At 37.0% G+C, this 20167-nt stretch overlaps 1 protein-coding gene across 2 annotated transcripts in view; it reads left to right on the forward strand.

Annotated features, from left to right (window-relative positions):
• UQCC1 (ubiquinol-cytochrome c reductase complex assembly factor 1) overlaps nucleotides 1-20167 on the forward strand; it is a 93140-nt gene that overhangs the window by 18921 nt on the left and 54052 nt on the right. For both annotated transcript variants that reach the window (XM_081149298.1, XM_081149299.1), the window contains 4 exons: nucleotides 3899-3994; nucleotides 4894-5001; nucleotides 10924-10996; nucleotides 16601-16658. In XM_081149298.1, the coding sequence (XP_081005424.1) occupies nucleotides 3899-3994; nucleotides 4894-5001; nucleotides 10924-10996; nucleotides 16601-16658 (335 nt within the window). The remainder of the gene's footprint in view (nucleotides 1-3898; nucleotides 3995-4893; nucleotides 5002-10923; nucleotides 10997-16600; nucleotides 16659-20167) is intronic.

Below are 20167 nucleotides of genomic sequence, written 5' to 3' on the forward strand. Positions count from 1 at the left end.
CCGTCTCTCTCCCGTTCACTTCTTAAGGCTTCTGTATGAAGTCATTTTCTGATGATATGAGGTCATTCTTTTCTATCTCCAAATTTCTGTTGTTTACACTGCCTATTCCCCATCTTTAATCATTTTTGTACATTTTATTGAAGTATAATAAAAGTACAGAAAAAGGAATAAATTGTAAGTGAGTTATTACAAAGTGAACATAACCATCCAAATCAAGAAATAGAACCCCAGAAGCCTCCTCGATCCCCTTCTAGTCTCCACCGCTGAGCGAAGTTAATCATGGTCTTCACTTTGAATACCATAGAGTAGTTTTGCCTTTTATACATATGACATATACTTTCTTGTGTTTGCTTTCATTCAACTTTGTTTTAGAAATTCAACCATGTTGTTTTGTGTAGTAATAGTTTATTCATTCTCATTGTGATATGTAATATCTCATCATATGGATATACCTCTATTTATCCATTCTTCTGTTGATGGATATTTGTATTGTTTCCAGTTTGGGCTTTTATTAATACTGCTGCTATGAATATTCTTGTTCGTGTTTTTTAGTGAACATATGTACACATTTCTGTTGGAGTATATATATATACATATATATATATATATATGTATATATATATACACACTTAGAAATTAAATGATTGATCATGTAGGATGTGCATACATTCAGCTTCAATAGATACTGCCAAATAATTTTCCAAAGTGATTGTACACTTCCACGAGCAGTTTATGAGGGTTCTAGTTTTCTACATCATTGTCAACCCTTTTTTTGTGTGTGTGATCTTTAGAATGTGCTATTTAGTTCTGTTTCTTGTGTAGTGAGTCATCTTTTTCTTCTCCACAAGTTACGAGCTTCTTGAGGACAGGGATTCTGTTTGTATCCTAAAACCTGGTATAAGGCTGACAACTCTGGGGCATTTTATAGGTGTTGGATGAATGACGCATATAAGGACAGAAAGGAAATAATAAGACATAGCCATACAGTGGTTTCGTTTGTTCATACAACAAATATTTGAGTGTTTCCTGTGTTGCATGCACTGTACTTGATCCTGATATTCTACCCCATTCCTACTCATGGATCTTTTAGGTGGTGGTGATAGAAAATAAGCAAGCACATAAATAAATATATAATTGTACATTGTAATGAGTACTGTGAATAAAATGAACAGGCTACTGCTATGATAGAGTAGTGCGATAAAAAATGACTTTAGATAAAATGGCTAGAGAAAGCCTCTTTGAAGTGACATCTGAGTATTTCAAGGGTATTTTTTCTCTTTTACAAAAATTATTCATAGCTTTTCAATATATGCAAAAGAAAAAGGATGTCTTTAAAGGTCAAGGGAATCTTTTGGGGAGCACAGGGGTATAAAAAGGTAAATATGTGTGCTTATAGATGTGTGTAGGTATGGGACAGCTAGATATCCTTAGTATTAGATACCTAGGTAATTCAGTAGTTCAATATAGTGTTAATGTTAACTAATGAATGTGGTAGGACAGAAATATGGCAGGTGGTTAGACAGTCACAGAAGGAAACCATTGGTTACTCCTAGAGCTCTGGGCAAAGAGAAAATCATGGAATTTAATAGAGGAGAACTCTCCCCAAAGCTGAAATTGCTGTCTGTTGTGTTTTTGGAGCCTAAGTGTTTTGTGTTTTAGATGGACTATTACATTTGATGTGTGTGATGTAATGGGAGGTGTTCTGTGTTTAGTCTGTGTTTTACAAAGCCTGCTTGATACCTATGAATAAAAGCTTAAGTGTCCTTTGGACTGGCCAGAAGAATCCTGACTAATCTTTTAAGATCTTTGTTTGGAAACAGAAGTAAATAGTAACTCTACACAATTAGAAATTCCATTTTTTCTTCATTAGGATTATGAAAAAATTATTTTCATTTAATGTGTTTCATGTCTCCTTGGAATAAGCCAGACTAGAGGGGTAACCCTCCTCCTGCCCCCCTCCCTGCTCCTTTTTATTATAAAGATGATATACCATTATTGAGAGCTTGGAAACTAGATTCTGAAACTCACCCGTAGTTCTACTAATTTAACAAAATAACTTTTTCATTTCAGTGTGTTCTTTTCTAGGGTTGCCCATGTGCATTCATATTTTCATATATACTTTTATACATATTATGTGTGTTTTTTATGTTACTAAAAATAATAATCTTTAATGTAAATTATGGACTTTGAGTGATAGTAATGTATCTGTGTAGGTTCACTGATTGTAACAAATGTACCGCTCTGTTGAAGGATGTTGATAATAGGGGATGTTGTATGTATGGGGGGAGTGGATATGTATGTGTGAGCTTTCCAGCTCATTTTTGCTGTGAACCTAAAACTGCTTTAAAAAATAAAGTCTATTAAAAAAATCTCTGGTTACTGGATTTCCCATTGAGTATCTTAATTTAATTACCATCTCCTTCCTTATTGGACCTCCCGTTTTACCCATCTTCATTCTACAATGAGGATCTCTTATATGCAGTTTTTCTCATTAGGAACTTATTTTCAAAACTATGTCTATTGGTCTTTATTTTAATAATACTAGCCTAATAGGGTTGTGGTGAGGATTGAATAAGGTAATCTATGTAAGGCACTTAGCATAGTACCTGACACATAATAATTGTAAATAATTTTGCTATTATATTGCCAAAATACTTTCAAATGCAATGTGTGAACATAAAAGGAAGACAGTTCTGATCTGAACAATGATGATGGTGATGATGGAAGCTTCTTTTATTTATTATCTATTTTGTAAAAGGCATCTTACATATATAGTAGTCCCCCCTTATCCTTGGGGGATATGTTCCAACACCCCTAGTGGGTGCCTGAAACCGTGGATAGTACCAAACTCTATATATACGTTTTTTCCTGTACATACATGCCTGTGATAAAGTTTAATATATAAGTTAGGCATAGTAAGAGATTAACAATAATAACTAATAATAAAATAGAACAGTTGTGACAATATACTGTAATAAAAGTTGTGTGAATGTGTTTTCTCAGAGTATCTTATTGCACTATATAGTCACCTTTTCACTTAAAAGAAGCACTTTATGGTATCTCTTTGGCATATCTGAATTGCCAGCATCATTGCTCTTGTGCTTTAGGGCCATTAAGTAAAATAAGGGCCACTTGAATACAAGCACTGTGATACTGTGACAATCAGTCTGAAAACCAGTGTAGCTACTAAATGACTAACTGGCAGATATTGTATACAGTATGGATACGCTGGACAAAGGGATGATTCACATCCCAAGTGGGATGGAGTAGGAAGGCGTGAGATACCATCACTCTACTTAGAACTATGTGCAATTTAAAACTTATGAATTGTTTATTTCTGGAATTTTCCATTTAATATATTTGGATTGTATTGAGCGTGGATAGCTGAAACCACTGAAAGTGAAACCATAGATAAGGGGGGACTATTGTATTATTTCCTTCAGTCTTCATTACAGCTGAGTTTCAGTAATTTCCCCATGATCACCTAGCTTATAAGTGGCAAAAGCAAGTTTTAAACTTAAAATTGACTGATGTGAAAGTCTTTGGGTTTTCGCCCCCTGTGTACTGCACTGCTGCCAATGTTTAAGTAAGTCTTTATTGCAGTTCTAGTTCTTAGAGCAGATTTATTTAGTTCTAGGTTTCCAGGGCTGAATTCTTTTATTTATCCAAGTATTCAACAGATATTTATTGAGTACCTACCATATATCTGACAACATTCTAGGTGCCAATCTTAAATCCTCTTGGTGACCAGCTCACTAGGAACTGGGTTAAGCAAGGTTGTGAAGATTCTATAGTTTTCACTTTGAAGCAGCTCTTCTTAGATTAACCCTATAAGTGAATGCTCAGTGTTGCTCAAACCTGTTTTTTTGTTTTTGTTTTTGTTTTTTTAATCCCCAAGTCGCCCCAGATGAGCCAGTCCCTAGCATGTGGTGGATCAGAACAGATTTCTGGAATAGACATACAGCTGAGTAGGAAGTATCACACCACAAATAAGGTAAGAATTATTAGTGCTTTCTATGTATATAGAGGTTTTCACATGGGTGTTCTTATTTGAATCTCAGCAAAATTGTTAGCTGGATGAGGCAAGGAATTTTATCCAATGCAGAAGGTGAGGCTCAGGAAAATGAAGTGACTTGCCTAAGGTTACAAGGATGGTAAGTGGCAGACCAATTGAATATTTGAACCTTAGTCTTCTGATACCATGTCCTTTGTTTCTTCCATTGTACTGTCTTGCCTGGACAAAGCTTTAGAGAAGTAAGTCTGTATGAATTTTTTACATCTTAAAAATAAAATAATATTTAACTTTTGGAGAATTTATTGATTATATAGTCTGCCTTCATTTGGAGAGGCTTAGCATTAGAACAGGTTTTCCTTGGAGTTTATTTGCAAACTCATGTCTTCTGTAGTCATTAATAAAATTTGTTATACTAAGAAAATGCAAGAGTTTAAAAACATTTATCCAGTGCTTATTTGACTGCTTTCAGACAGTATTTTTCTTTCCTTTTCCTGTTATGTCAATAAACATAGAACATTCCTTTTCTCAGAATTGTTCTTTGGGAAATGCGGAGTCAAGATTTCCTTTTAGAAGTACTGTTTTTTTTAGAACTTTTATTCTGATACCCAGAATTGATCATTTCCTAGGTATGGGTCCATAGGCATATGGTCAGTGAGGTGGGTATGCCTTGTTTTGAAATTTGGAGAACATATATTACATAGAGTTCCAGATGGGTTTGCACTGAGTGATAAGATGACCAGAAAAATGAGAATTAAAAATTCTAGGTGGAAAAAAAAAAAAGCAATAAAAATGCTCTTAGACCTAATAAGAAACAAAAGCATTTAAAAATTTTTTTGGGGGGGGCCACTAATTTTGGTACCCCTTTTTTGGTTAAATAGCTTTCTACTACCAAGGATTTCCCACAGCCTGTTGAGGAGAAGGTTGGTGCCTTCACGAAGATAATAGAAGCCATGGGATTCACAGGACCTTTGAAATACAGTAAATGGGTAAAGTCTTTTAAGTTCTTTTCATTTTTTCTTTTGGGGCTTTGTGCTTTCTGCTCCTTATAGAAGATTTTTTTAAGTTTCTGCTTTGCTTTTGTGAAATTCATACATTATTTTGAGAGCTTCAGAATGTGTTGTTATCCTCCTGCCCCCTTCCCAAGTCAGGTCTATACAGCATAAGGGGCTGAAATGTTCCCTCTACTCCCTTAACTTGATTCCTTAGCAGTATCTCAGTAACAGGTAAGCCAATAAGACTGGGCTTTCCAGGTTCTTGCTACATGGTATGTCATGTAGATGAGTTCTAAGGAATTAGGTGCGCCAGCCAGATGCTTTGATGGACAGTGTTCTTAAGGAAACATTACTCTCTCCATATTCATAAGTGATTTTCACTAGGTCATTATAGTCACTTTCTTTAAAATTTTACTAAGAAGTATCTTTTAAATTACTAATTACCGCTGTGATTTATTATAATTCTTATTATGGAGGGATATTTGCTGATTATCATTCCTAGTCAACCTTGGCCTAACATGTTATGTTATATAGTAGTTGTTGTAAGTTAATGAATGTCCTCTTTGCATCAGGTGCATACTGCTTCTAGGCTTTTTAAACAGTGCCTTTAAGCAATTGAAGTAATAAAACATTCGCTATTCAGTTTTCCTCATTCCAGTTATCTTTTAGCACTACTAGTTTCTCTACCATTATGGCAGAAGTGCCTTTTAAAATTGCTAGAATGGCCCGGCTGGTGTGGTTCAGTGGTTGAGCACAGACCCATGTACCAAGAGGTCACCAGTTCGATTCCCCGTCAGGGCATACACCGGGTTTCGGGCTCCATATCCCCAGTAGGTGCTGTGCAGGAGGCAGCCAATCAGTGTTTCTCTCTCCCTCTCCCTTCCTCTTTCTCTAAAATCAATAAAAATATATTAAAATAAATTACTAGAATGTTGGACAAGCCTAATCAGTCATAAGTTATATATTAATCAAAGCAAGCCAATAGATTTTATCTATTTTCTAGATAACACCATAGTTTTGCCCAAATTACCAAATAATGCCAGTTACACCATTTTAACAAGTTGGATTTGAATTAGAATTTCAATTTTATTAGTCTTCTACTTTTAGTTTCTTATAATGTCTGGTTCTCTCCCTAATGATTCTCACTGTAGCAAATATAGGCTTCTCTCTATAATCTCCCTTTTACATAAATTCTGAAAAGTGAACAGTGATTCCAGTAACAGGCTTTGGAAAGTATAGAAAATAATACACACACTAGACCCTAAAGTTATGAAGTACCTCCTTAGTCATCGAAGAAATATTAGCTATGTTCATGAAAGTTATCTTTCCTATATCTTAAGTCTTTGACAATTAATAATCATTGTTACATTTGGTAATGTTATTAACCAGAATCTTTTCCCCTGTTAAAAAAAATGGTTATGATTATGTCATTTGGATTGAAAAACTTAAAATGTGTTTTGTTTGAAAATTAGAAATTAGTTAAGAGAAAAGGCAAATGAGAGCAGAAAGAAAAGAAAAAAATTTATTCACTTGATGGTTGGGTTCCACTTGGTTGCTACTATACTCTTTGTCTAGTGTGTTTTTTTATAATTCCAGAGGAAAAGTTGGCTACCACTTGGAGGATTACTAAATCACCAGAAAATTTCTTCATTGCTGTATCTTAAGTTAGCCTTTGATTTTTCTTGATTCCCTTGTGATCTCAACTAAGTTTCTAATATTTGCATTTTAAAAACTTTTGGTGATGTGGCACTCTCTATTTGCTATAACCATTTTTATAATTTGTGACATCAAAACATCCAAGTATGACATTCTAGTATAATTTAGGTGGGAAAATACAGGTATAACTTTCCATTTTGAAAGATTGTGAACTCTCTTTAGCAAATGCTGACTCTGAAATCTATGACTAGACACTTGTTTAGGATTGTACTGGCAAGATTCTTTGAGTTTTGTGTTTTTACATTCCTTTGATTAGGGAGTAAACTGCCTGCTTGTCTGTCCACATCAGCAGTATCAACCTTTTTCCTCCATCTTTTTCTATAATGTTTACTTGTGGGTTCCATTTTTCTTCTAGATTCATATTTTGGAATTTAAATGTAGCTTTTCCTTACCTATTTGACTACTGTGAAATAACTATTCTTTTTCATTATCTTTATGTAGCAATATCAGGTAAGACAAGGACAGCATTTACCAGATTCAGCCACATGCCATAGATTAGGCAGTTTCCAAATTATCATTAAAACAAAAAATTAACCCATTTCTGAAGGACAGTGGCACACTGGAATGCATTTAGGAATAGGCACTGAGCCTTGTGAAGGCTTTAGAAACTGTGTTGAATGAAGAATGTCTGAAGGAAGTAAGGATGCTTAGCCTGGAAAAGGGAAGACATGAATGTTCTTCTCAGATATTTGAAGGGCAGATATAAAAAATAATAATGAAGAGACTTAATCTGATGTATTCCAGTGGGCAGATGATGTTTAATAAATGTTACATGAAGCATATTTAAGTTCAGTTATCAAAAATCTAATAAGAGTTGTCCTCCAGTGGGATAGGTAGCCTCACAAGGTCATTGCACTTATCTGAACAGGGATCCAGGTGGTTGACCGTGAATCAGGAATGCTGCAGAAGGAATTCCAGTACAGAATAGAAGGTTCAAATGACTTCAGAGCCCCTTCCTTTAGTGTAAGCCTTTTACTAGATTTGTTTTTCATCTTGTAGGGTGGGACAAAATGCATGTTAGTGGGAGAGCTGATTTTCATTTCCTAAAACTGTCTTATGTGTTTCTGTTTTAGTCAGATAGACTGATGAAGTCTTTCAAAGTTAGAATGAAATAAACATGAAGTCCTCTGAGGACCAGAGCAATTTATGCATATTGACTGGGTGGAAATTTAGTCCACCTACCTCCTTAACCTACATTAACACGTGAATCTTGAAGAGGTTCTTTCCCCAAGTTATTATTTCCAATCCCTGTGATGGTCTCAAGGGACTTGCTTTAGAGATTTGTCCAGGAAAATGGCTCACCCAAGTATAAAGACTTGGCTTTGCTGTAGGAAAAGTGAGGAACTATAAAATTCTCCTGATTGCCACAGTATGAGCACTGTGTAAATACCTGGCCAATCTGGTGAAGTCTTCATTATTTGTAATGAATGCTTTCTTCATGAACATGTGGGGGAAAACTTCCTTCTCAAGGAAAGATTTGGGCCTTGGACACAAGTCTCCCTTTCCTTAGGCAGGGTGATTAATTATGGACCTGGAGGACTCTATGTATAAGGGAACTCCAGAGTTAAACAAATCAAGAAATAGCTATTAGGAATTTTACTTAAAATTATAAATGTGTCTAGAGTCAAACAGGCCATAAGCTCTATGAAAGCAGGAGTTTTTGACTGCTTTGTTCACTTCTCTATTCCCAGTGTCCAAATCAATGCCAGACATTGAGTTAGATACTCAGTAAATTATTTGTCAAATGAAGCAAAGAGCTGACAGGTGTCCTAAACCCTCTGTCTCAGGATAGGAATAGGCCTGTCAAGGCCAAAGTATTAGGATAATGATATCATTAGGATATCATTAGTGTGGTGATGGCACAGACCATTGCTTCCCAAAATATGTTCTGTGTCAGATACTGCCAAGAACCTGAAGGTGTTAATGAAGGTAAACAGGTTTGTTTTTAGCCTACTGATATGGTGAATTCCACTGATTCATTTGCAAATGTTGAATCAACTTTGCATTCCTGGGATAAATCCCACTTGATCATGATATATTGTCTTTTCTAAATATTGATGGATTCTATTTGTTGATACTGTGTTTTGTTAAGGAGTTTTGTATCTACATTTATGAAGGCTCTGGTTCTATAGTTTTGGTTTTGTATCAGAGTAATGTTGGTCTCATAGAATGAGCTGGGAAGTGTTCTTTCCCCTTGTTTTCTGGACGAGTTTGTGTAGATTAGTATCATTTCTTTAGATGTTTGGTAGAATCTGTAGTGATGCCTTTGTAGTAATTTCTTTGTGGTTCTTTGTGGGAAGGTCCCCCCCCCCCCCCAAATCCAATGTCTTTAGTAGATACAGGACTATTCATGTTATTATTCTAGTGAGCTTTGGTAGTTTGTATCATTCAAGGATTTTGTCCATTCATCTAGATAATCAAATGCATTGATCTAAAGTTTTTCCTAATATTCCCTTATCCTACTAATAACCTCAGGATTTGTGATGTCCCCTCTGATTCCTGATGTTTGTAATTTGTATTTTCTCTTTTTTTTTCATTATCAGTCTAACTAAAGTTTTATCAATTTTATTGATATTTTAAGAACCAGCTTTGGCTTCTTTGATTTTCCATATTATTTTTCTGTTTTCAATTTTATTGATTTTTGCTCTTAGTCTTTATTATATCTTTCTGCTTGCTTTTAGGTTTGATTTGCTCTTTTTTTTCCTAGTATTTTACCATGGATATTGTTTAATCATGGGCTTCTAGTGCTGATTTACTCCTTATATAGGTATATCGATTTCTACTTGTTAACATGTTCTGTTCTATTTCCCCCATGTGAGCTTTAGACTAAAAGCGTTGAAATGATGACAGGCTTCAAATTAGCAAATAAAAAAAATATTAATTACAATCAGAGACATAATCCTTCCTTAATTTATTATGGGTATTTCTGCTCATCAGAAGCTATTGCTTTGACTCTATAGAGTATAGAGAAATATGAAGATTATGTAGTACTGAATATAGTATATATTTGGTGACTTTGAATCTTAGTAACATACCTCTACTAAAATTCTAGATTAGTTTTTCTTTAGTTGCTATGCAATTCTCAGTCTGTGCATATTTTTTTTAGTCTGTACATATTTGAGTTTATAACTTTCTCTGTCATATTAAGACTAAATAAGCTTCACCCTGACTGATGCGTTCAGTAGTTTGAGTGTTGGCCTGCACCGAAGGGTTGCAGGTTTGATTCCTGTCAAGGTCTCATAACCTGGGTTGCAGGTTCCATTCCCGGCCCTGGTTGGGGTATGTGCAGAAGGCAACCAATCAGTGTGTCTCTCTCACATAGATGTTTCTCTCTCCCCCTCCTCCTCTCCCTTCCAGAGGAAAAAATATCCTTGGGTGAGGATTTAAAAAAAAAAGAATAAATAAGCTTCTTCTACAAACCTTTTGTTGATGTGCTAGTTTATTTAATTGTATCCTTAAGGAAATATTTTCAAAGTCCCTAGAAATACTTGTTTAGTTAAGTACTGAGTTGATCTTCAGACCTACAATTAATTCTTAAAAGAACTTATATTTTATTTTTAGATTTATTTTCATTAAGGCATAATTTACATATAGTAAATGTACAAATCTTAAGATAAAAATTTTCAGATAAAAATTTTAAGAAAATTCTTAGTGCTTTGGAGAATAGTAAAAGGTCAGTCCTTCTATATTTTATATTCATTAGAAGCTCTTATTTATAAACACAGTCTTCTGTTAATCAGCTAACTATTAAACTAGGGAAATATAGAAAAAAAGTGACCTTTCCTCCAAGGGAAAAAAAGACTCATGGAATAGATAGCTGTGCCTCTGAGAAAAGATTGAAGGATTAAGGTTTTGCTTGTTTGTTTGTTTAATTGATTTTGGTCAGAAGGATGAGGGAGGCTTATATGTGGTGGAATGGGCTTGACTTAAAGGAGAGATTTTTATCTAAGTATTGGGAAACCTTTTTTACCTGTTCATGCTAAAGTCCTGAAATGTGAAACCTGTGTGAAGTCTGTATGAATGAGTAGCTTTAAGAGTAGAAAGAAGTATCTGTCTTTTGTTTAGCTGTTAAACTGCCTAGAGACAGGTTTGTACCCTTCCTTCTAGTTGAAGAAATGTAAGGTTCTGAGACCTACATCTAATGGCAATAGATCATCCACTTGGTCACGTCTTGAGTTTGGTTTTGTTTTCTTTGTCTAGAAGATTAAGATTGCAGCCCTACGAATGTATACTAGCTGTGTGAAGAAAACTGACTTCGAGGAATTCTTTCTAAGTAAGTTACTGTTTTTGATAGTCCTGAAAAGGAAAATGAATCTACTTTTTATTTTTATGACTGTGTCTTAATAGGATAGATTTTTTTAAGTCACTAGTGAAATAATTTTTCCTTCACAACATGTGAAGCTGCTAATTTTTCTCTTAATAGAATAAACAAAGAGCAGAAGAGCCCTATAAATAAAATATTTTAACAAGTTTTGGGGAAAAATCTAAAAATGTGTCTAGTACACCTTTTTCATCTCATGACACACATAAACTAATAACTTCTGTGGCACACCAAAAAATATATTTTTTGCTGATCTGACCAAAAAAAAAAGGTATAATTTTGATTCATTCACACCAGTTGGCTATTATTATGTTGGCTGTTGTCATTTTTTTTGACAGTCTAAGGGAAAAAAGGTCAGTGCCCCTGACCAAATAGTTAGGTATTGCATATTTTAAAATTCTTGTGGCACATCTCCTGCCGTACACTGGTTAAAAATCGCCAGTCTAGCCCAGCCGGGCATGGCTCAGCGGTTGAGCATCGACCTAGGATCCAGGTGATCGGGATTCGATTCCCTGTCAGGGCACATGCCCGGGTTGCGGGCTGCAGCTGATCAATGATTCTCTTATCATTGATGTTTCTATCTCTCTCCCTCCCTGTCTATGAAATCAATAAAGATATATTAAAAAAAATTTTTTTAAATCGCCAGTCTAGTACTTTGATATTATCATCCCCCTTGTCCACACATGCTTTTTTTTAACATAAGAATACTCATGTAAACATACCTGTTTTACATTCTGGATATTTCGAATTTTGAGTGAACTTTTTGCCAGTTGGTCCTCTTTTTATTTCTAGTTTTTAATTGTTTTAGTTAATCCAGAAATGTGCCTTATGATTTTTCTTCCTTCTGTTGAAGGGCTATCAGCTCAAAAGGCATTTAGAATTTTATTATTTATATCTCATTGATAAATTGCTTTCCAAAAGGGTGTTACTAGCTTGGACCACCATTAGCCTTTGATTATACAGAGTATTCATTTTGATGTTATAAACTGTTGTAGTTTAAAACAAAGTTAATTAAAGTAGGTATGTCCAAAGTCACTGGGAAAGTTTAAGCCAATTCTAGTTCCACAGGTTTTGGAAGGAGATGTGTGCGAGGCATCTATAGTAGCAGCTATTATCCTCAAAGAACAAACACCTAACTATATATACTTAGTATTTTTCATGGACAGCAAATATTTTTATATAATTATGTTAACAACAATAAAGAAAGCTGGATGCAGTTTTGATTATTTAATAACTATTTTGTTTTTTTAAAACCAAATGCAAGTTTTGTTTATTTTTACTATTTTAGCAGATTGCTATAATATAAATTTAAAATATCATACTAACTTGTCATCCTGATTTAGTATCCACCTTCCATTCCTTATTTGTTTATAGTAAAGAAAGGAAACTTTCCTGCTGTTTTTTAATCTCTAACAGGTTCTCATTTTAGGAAAAATTAATCTGAAAGGAAAAAATTCTTTCTCTATGTGATGAAGAAACTATTAATATTAGAAGCTGGATTTTTCTTAAGTAGTTTCTTGAACCCATGTGCTTAAGTATTTGTTACCAGATATTAAAACCTCATCCTCAGACATCTGTTTAATATTTGATTCAATAATTAACTCAGAAATTATTATAATTATTTTGAAATGATGTTTACTAGCTATCTTTGTCTTAGCCAGTTCTCATTATTGAAAATTCTTGAGTTAATATTATAGTATGGAATAATGAGACATATTTAAGTTTCAATTTATAATCTGTTGTAAACTAGTTATAAAAATATACTTAAATGAGAACTGCTTATGAGATGTTCTCTTAGTATAGTAAATTGATGTTTATATATATTGAAGTATGTACATCTCAGTGAGCTTTGTTCTAGTTTTGTCCATTAAAGTAGCTAAGTAGGGAGGCAGTACATTTTCAGTGACACCACTCTTACTTCAGGTTTTCTAAGACTCAGTTTGAGAACTGCCTTTTAGAACCATAGAGTATTCATTTGTATTATGCTCCATTGTGATCCATCTTTGTCATTTGTGGGTAGATTAAATATTAAAATCAAACCATAGTGGTTTCAAACTGTGGCTAGTAAATAAAAAAGGGAGCCAATCTGAAAATACTATTTGGAGGCAGATAGAGAATAACTATGAAATAATGAGACTGACTTTTTTTGCATCCTAGGTTCTAAAGAGTAGGCCAGACAGGTTTGGGGTAAAAGAAGAGAATACACACACACACACACACACACACACACACACACATATGTGTATATATATGTATCAATATTACACCTTTCAAGTGGCCATTGGTACCTTGGGTTTTGGTATTTTAGGGCTTCACTTTTAGTGTTCTGAGAGTTTAGTAATTTTTTAAAATAACAGAGTCTCAGGTAGCTTATCAGTGTCATCCTCACTCCAACAGAAACAAGGCCAGTGCTATTTCATGAAGATTGTATAAGAATGAATTGTTCACATAGAGCAATATACAGATCTTGTAACATAGAAACTCAAGCCTGAAACCTATATGTTCATATCAACCATTGTTACCCCCAAAATTTAATAAAGTATTATTTTTTAAAAAAGAATGAATTGTTTACCCACAGTGTACTTGAGAGTAAACAGTATGCACATCAGCCTCTTGGACAGCACCCCATAAAATGCCAAAGTAGACCTGTCATCTCAGAGCCAAAGTGTTCAAGGATCTTGATCCAGAGAGCTAGATATTGGGAATTCTGACTACTGAGATACCTTAGCAGCCCACTGTTGTGCATGAATGAGCCTACCCTCTGTTAGCAGGCAGTGCTTTGCTAACTGGTCTTTTGGAGATCAGTTCTGTTATAAAGAGCACTTTGGATCAGAGGTGGCTAATCAGTAAAGTTAGTGTTTAATTCCATACTGCTGTCTGCAGACTGTTTTGTTGTTAGGCCTTAAGAGATAATACTTTGAGAGGAGACTCTTTAATGAATGAGTCAGTGATTGAAGTTCATCATTTTATTGACACAGTCTTAAGACACATGCCATATGAGAGTAGGCCAACCACCCTCCACAATTAGTGAGTTTTTCCAAAGATAATTTAACCTCTAACTTTTAAATAACTCACTGGAAACCAACAACACTGAATATTTATTGAGTACCTATTAAATACTAACTATTTTGCTAAATATTTTACAGGTCTTATTTAATCCTCACAAAAATCCTATTAAGGTAGGTTCTCTTGTTCTCCCCATTTTTACAGAGAAGAAAACTGAGGCACTGAGAGGCTAAGTAACTTGACTCAAAGTCATGTAGTGAGTGAGACCCCAGAGCCTACATTAAACAAACAACTATGTTAATACTGTGCCCTATAACAGTAATGAATTACTTAATTTTATCCAACTCGGTGTCGAGGAAGAAAGGACCTAGTCTCAGAAAATAATGCACTGAGTGTTTATTGGAGCAAAGTGTGATTATGGCAAAAGACTACAGCAGGTTTTAACTTTGAAGTGTTTAAACTCCTTTCATTGAGCTAAAGAATCTGCTGTGTTTTTGTGTTGCTCACAGTCAAACATTCAGTGGTCTTGTTTTTTAGGGCTTTACACTGTGGGTTTTGACCCCAGTGGGTACAGGGAGTCAATCATATGCCAGGTCTTTTCCCATCCTCAGCCCTGAGCCGACCCCCAGAAGGGAAAAAGTATGACCCAAGTCCAGCTGCTGGCCTGTCTGTCTGTCTGTGCTTTCCAGCCCAAGAACTGATTCCCTCTCTGAGAAAATTGGAAAGGCTCCTGGAGGCTGCTGAGAAGCTTTGATGTAGAGGTAGCAATTGAACAGATTGTCCTTTAGAAGCAGCCAAATTTCATTTTCCAGATTGAAAGACAGACTTCCAAGAAAACTTTTCTTTTTAATGTTTTGTTCTAGCATCCAAAAAAGACCCAACTTCAGATCCGGGCTTGAGAGTTTCTCATGGCTATTCTTGTTCTAGGTGGAGGGTGGTTGGCCTACTCTCATATGGCATGTGTCTTAATAGCTGTATGGCCAGCCAGGCCAGCCTTCACCTCCCTCCTGCTGGGCTCCAAGAGGAAGTCCACTTGACAGCTGCTGGGCACCTCCCAGTAAGCTCACCAGAATATTTTGGTGTCACTTTGTGACAGACCTGGACTTAAACTGCAACCCAGCCACTAGCTCATTAATATTGTGGCTGCCCATAAGTTACTTAGCCTTTTTGAGCCCATTTCCTTATCTCTAGAATGAGGATAATAATGCCTCCCTTCAGGGTTCAAGTGAGGATTAAGTGAGATAATGTATTGACATGACCAGAAGTGGACCTGGCATGTCGTATGGGCCCTTAGTGAATGTTAGTTTCTGATATTAGTATTAGAGAGGCAGTTGCCAATTAAGACCACAGTGTCTGGAATCAAGCAGATCTGAATTTGACCCACATGTCTCATTTCATAGCTATGACCTTGGGCAATTGTCCTAATCTCTCTTAAGAGTCAGTTTTCTCACCTGTCAATTGGGGATGATATCAGTACCCACCCACTTCATAGGACCATTGGGAGGACTCATTGAGCCAGTGTATGTAAAGCACCTATTATAATGTCTGGCACTTAGTAAGCCCTCAGTGGATTATAGCTCTTTACTGTAATTGGCGTGTTAGTATACCTCACAGGGGCCCTGCTCTGTGTTCCCTCCTGATTACCCCTGTTGGTTACCACGTAGTACACTGTGTACTTCATGGTTCCCTGAAAGGCAGAAGGTACCACTTACTTCTTGAGTCACTGTTCCATGGGACAGATTCTACCCACTGATTCTCTCTTATCCTCTTCTTTCAGCTTTTCTCCCTGTCATATTATAAGGGGGTATGTCCAGTGAGGGACCCCTCATCCTGCCAGAGGCATTTCTTAGAGATCTGAGAATTGAGAGACTTGGATGCCTGAGCACTGACCTGATTTTTGATATCTTCAGCCAGGATAAGTCCTGCCCATTTTGTCATTCCTGGAGGTGATAAACAGCCTTTTGTTAGAAATGGTTTCCTTTCTTAGTCAGCTACAGCTCCCTAGAGCTTGCTTCTTTCTCTGGTTATTTATTTTGGGTGAATCATTAGTAGCACACTGCGTCACCTTAAGGAAAGAAGACAGGAACAGGAGACTAGAAGAATTTAGACTTTTCAGTGGGGCTCAAGTGAAAAAAGCCTGTACTTAAGTGGAGTAGGCAAGGTGGTGTCTGCCTAGTTTCCCAGAAGAATTTGAGACTAGGAAGGGAAAATAACAGAATCACATGGAAGTTGGAAGGAACCATCGAGATCATCTAGGCCACATTATACAAAGTGAGAAAACTGAGGACCTGAGAAGAGAATTGATTTACCCAAGGCTGCACTGCAAGGTGATAATGGCTAGGACTAGAAGGCTGGTTGTCTGGCTACATTCAGTGCTCTTTCATTTTGTGGTCTTGCCCTGTGGTTTTCCTGGCTCACTCTGATAGTATAATCAGAAAGTACTGTAACTGTCATATATTTTAGTTGAACAGATTCCTACCAGTATTTAAAATATAGTTGATATTTCTCCTCTGAACCCATACATATTTATACTTTATTGTTATTTTCTAGGGTGTCAGATGCCTGATACATTCAATTCATGGTTTCTTATAACTCTCCTTCATGTCTGGTAAGTGAGCAATTTAAAAAAAAAATTTTTTTTTGTTATCCTCACTACAGGATATTTTTTCCTATTGCTTTTCAGAGAGAGTGGAAGGGGGGGAGAGAGAGAAACATTGATGTGAGAGAGACACATCAGTTGGTTGCCTCCCACATGCGCCCTAACCGTGGCCAGAAATGGAACCTGCAACCAAGGTACATGCCCTTGACTGGTACCGAACCTGAGACCCTTCAGTCCGTGGGCTGATGCTCTAACCATTGAGCCAAACTGGCTAGGGCAGTGAGCAATTTAAGTGAAGTTACCAAATGTATTTTCTTTAAACACTGCTGACTTGTAACGTATAGCCTTCTGCAGGGCTGATTTATGAAATGGCAGTTGTTCAGGCATTAAAAACTGTTCCTTTCATTTTAATAACTGGTGTCTTGAAGCACATTTTTAGTAAAGGTCAAAGCATAGTCCCAGAAAGAAGCTAATATTTGCAGGATTTTCTCAAAGAACACCTAACCCAATGAACTATTCTATCAGTATCTCTAAGAGACTCTATGAGCTTAGATGGAAAGTTCTCTCCCTTGGCTGTTTTAGGAAAGTTCACATTTACGTAAAAGTGGTTTGAATTGTGAGAATCCGTGGTCATTTTCATTGCTGGTCATCAGAAACCTATAACAAATTACAGCACTGACATTTACGCCTGTACCTCTAAAATGTGCATACAGGTTAGATTCATGCCAGGTTTGTTGCATGTAAAAATATTTAACACCTTAAACAGTATATTTTTTCTTCAGCTGCAAAATAAGTAGCCAAAAAAAATTAATTTTTCATCTAATGTTACACAGTATTAAAGGTCAGAAGGATATAGGAGAGACATTGAAGTGGGGGCTGGGGAATGTATTTATTGAACTGCCAGGCCTTGGGAAAGTAAATTCTGGAGAACTAAGTTTACTACTTTGACCATAGTGAGTATCTGAGGAACGTGGGGAATGGTTGCCCTGTCAAAAGGACCCTTGTTTGAGACTGCCTTCAGCTGAGCTTTGCATCACAGGACTGACTACTATATAAAGACTTTTTGGTTTTGATCACCTCTGAAATATTTCTTCTTCTGAACTCAGTCACTGAAATTGGCTAAGGAACCTAAGGTGGCAGTTCACTTTATGTTTTTGTTTTTTCCCTCTAAGCTCGTAGTTTATTGAGTGCACACTATGTCCTGGGCAGTTTGCAAGAAACTAGCAATAGTTCTAAGAAGCTCACAGTCTAATGAGGGAGATAAGACATGGATAGTGGTCAGTTGTAAATCAGAATGGCTAAGTTCTATAATAATTCTGAGTAAGTAGTGCTTATGGGATCACAGTGGAAACCACAACTATCAAAACCTTTACTAGCTCTACCTGTTTCTTTGAAATGTGCCATGTCTTTTAAGTCAGGCAGCTGAGAAGGCAAATTACCCTGTCTGAATGGTGAAGGTTAGGAAAAGCTTCAGGGCTGGAAGCTGGATATATTGAGAGAAAAACTACTTTTTCAAGAGGGGAGGACTGCAGAGGTGGCACTGTGGAATTACTCACTGAAAAGGCGGGAGGGTTGAGGGGCTGGGCTGTTCCCAGAGGAGCTCAAAGATAATATTCAGAGGCTGTATGAAAGACTCTTTATTGCCCATATAGTTAGAGGTATCAGAGTGTTAGAGGGAGTGGATGGCAAAATAAAATATATAATCCCTGTGACCACATCCCAAGGTCAATACCTGACTAATAGCAGCTGGGAGAACCTTGAAACTACTTGCAGTTCTTTCAAGTTGACCACCGTTTCCAAACATGTCGGCTGAGTCTTCCTTGCTGAGGTTGGTTTAATTTCTTAGAGCAGTGGGGAGTACCACCACCAGTTAAGTGGGAGGAGGGAGGCAGTCTGCTGCAAATCTGCCCTTGATCTCCGCTCTACCCTGCCCCCCTTCGCTTTCATGACCTGCAGGCTCTGGTGGAATGAATCAGTAGCTTTTCAGTTTTAACCAGCAAACTGAGGACCTACTGTGTGTTAAGGATTGTGGGGCATTGGAGAGAAGGATATGACATGGTGTGCATCTTCAGGAAACTTAGTCTAGTGGAAAACAGAAGTAAAGTACAATTGCCTGTAATGGATGACAGTGAAACAAGTGATGTGCCCAAGGTACCAGCAGCTACTATGGAAGCACGAGGAGGTGTGACTAAATCTAGATTTGGTGGTGGTGGTGGTAGGGAGTGTTGGATAAAGAGTGGCTCTGTGGTAGAGGTGACATTTGAGCTTCACCATGGAGGGTGAGGAGAATTTCTGTCAAAGAAAGGGGCATTTTAGGTTGAGGGGATCTCAGGAGCTAAACATAGATCATAGACAAGATCCTGGAAAGTGAAATAAGCCAGACACAAAAAGACAAATAGTATATCATTCTACTTCTGTGAAGTACCTAGAATAAGCAAATTCTTAGAGACAGAAAGTAAATTAGAGGTTATCAGGGGCTGAGAGGATACAGGAACTGGGAGTTATTGCTTAATGGTAAGGAATTGTTTGTGCGATGACAAGTTTTAAAAATAAATAGTGGTGATGGTTGCATAACATTGTCAATGTAATTAATGCCACTAAATTGTACACTTAAAATGGCTGAAAAAGAACATGGAGTATTTAAGGCAGCCAGTTGTCCGAAGTGTCTGGGGCAGGTTTGTGGAGGAACATAGTGGGAAGAGCCACCAGAAAGGTACTCATTTGTGCTGTGATCCTCCAAGAAGACATGGGGAACTCTCTTCTAAGGGATATGGGTGTTAGGAGGAGTAATGGATTCACCCCGTCTGTGGAGAAGCTGTGTTCTCTAACCCTTTTCTGTTAGTCTGAAGCTCCAAGGAGGGTAACTAAGGGATAGTCAAGTCCAAGGACTCAGTGGACTCGCTAGAGATGTATAGGGATTGAAATGCCTCCTGTAGGTGGTAGTGTGAGGGAGAAGTGGTGAGGCTTAGAAAGCAGTCATTAAAGTAGCAAGAATCCCCCCCAAAAAACAACCACCCCAAACTGCCTAATAAACAGAACCACCCTGGCAGTGGACTTTCCAGAAACCCTCCTTGGGTTCCCAAGGGTGATGGCTCCCCATTGGCTCTTAGAACATGGGCAGGATTTCTCACATCCTGTTAGTTCCCTGGAGGAGGTGTTGATCTTTTCCTTTCCTGTCTGATTCCTCTAGTTCCCAAGTTTTTCTGTGCATGGGGATTTAAGACTGGGATACCTCCAGAGGGTCCTTATCAGTGTGTATTCATGTGAACTTGCAGCTGCAATGACTGTGTCCTTTGTCTTTGCTGAACAGGATTAGTATTGACTGTAGCTGCTGAAAAAGTGCTGAGAGAGGTTGCTGTCTGGGCTATCCAGTATCCCCACAAGGACTTGATAAAGGCAGGCCTCCTCCTCTTCCCTGTCTTGGTCAGTGGTGTTATGATCTATTCAGGTACGCACACCAGAAACCTGGGAGTCCTCGACTTTTCCCTCACTCCCTTCATCTGGTTAGTCACCAGTCA

Source organism: Miniopterus schreibersii (assembly GCF_964146895.1).
Source record: "Miniopterus schreibersii genome assembly, chromosome: 10".
Classification (NCBI taxonomy): Eukaryota; Metazoa; Chordata; class Mammalia; order Chiroptera; family Miniopteridae; genus Miniopterus; species Miniopterus schreibersii.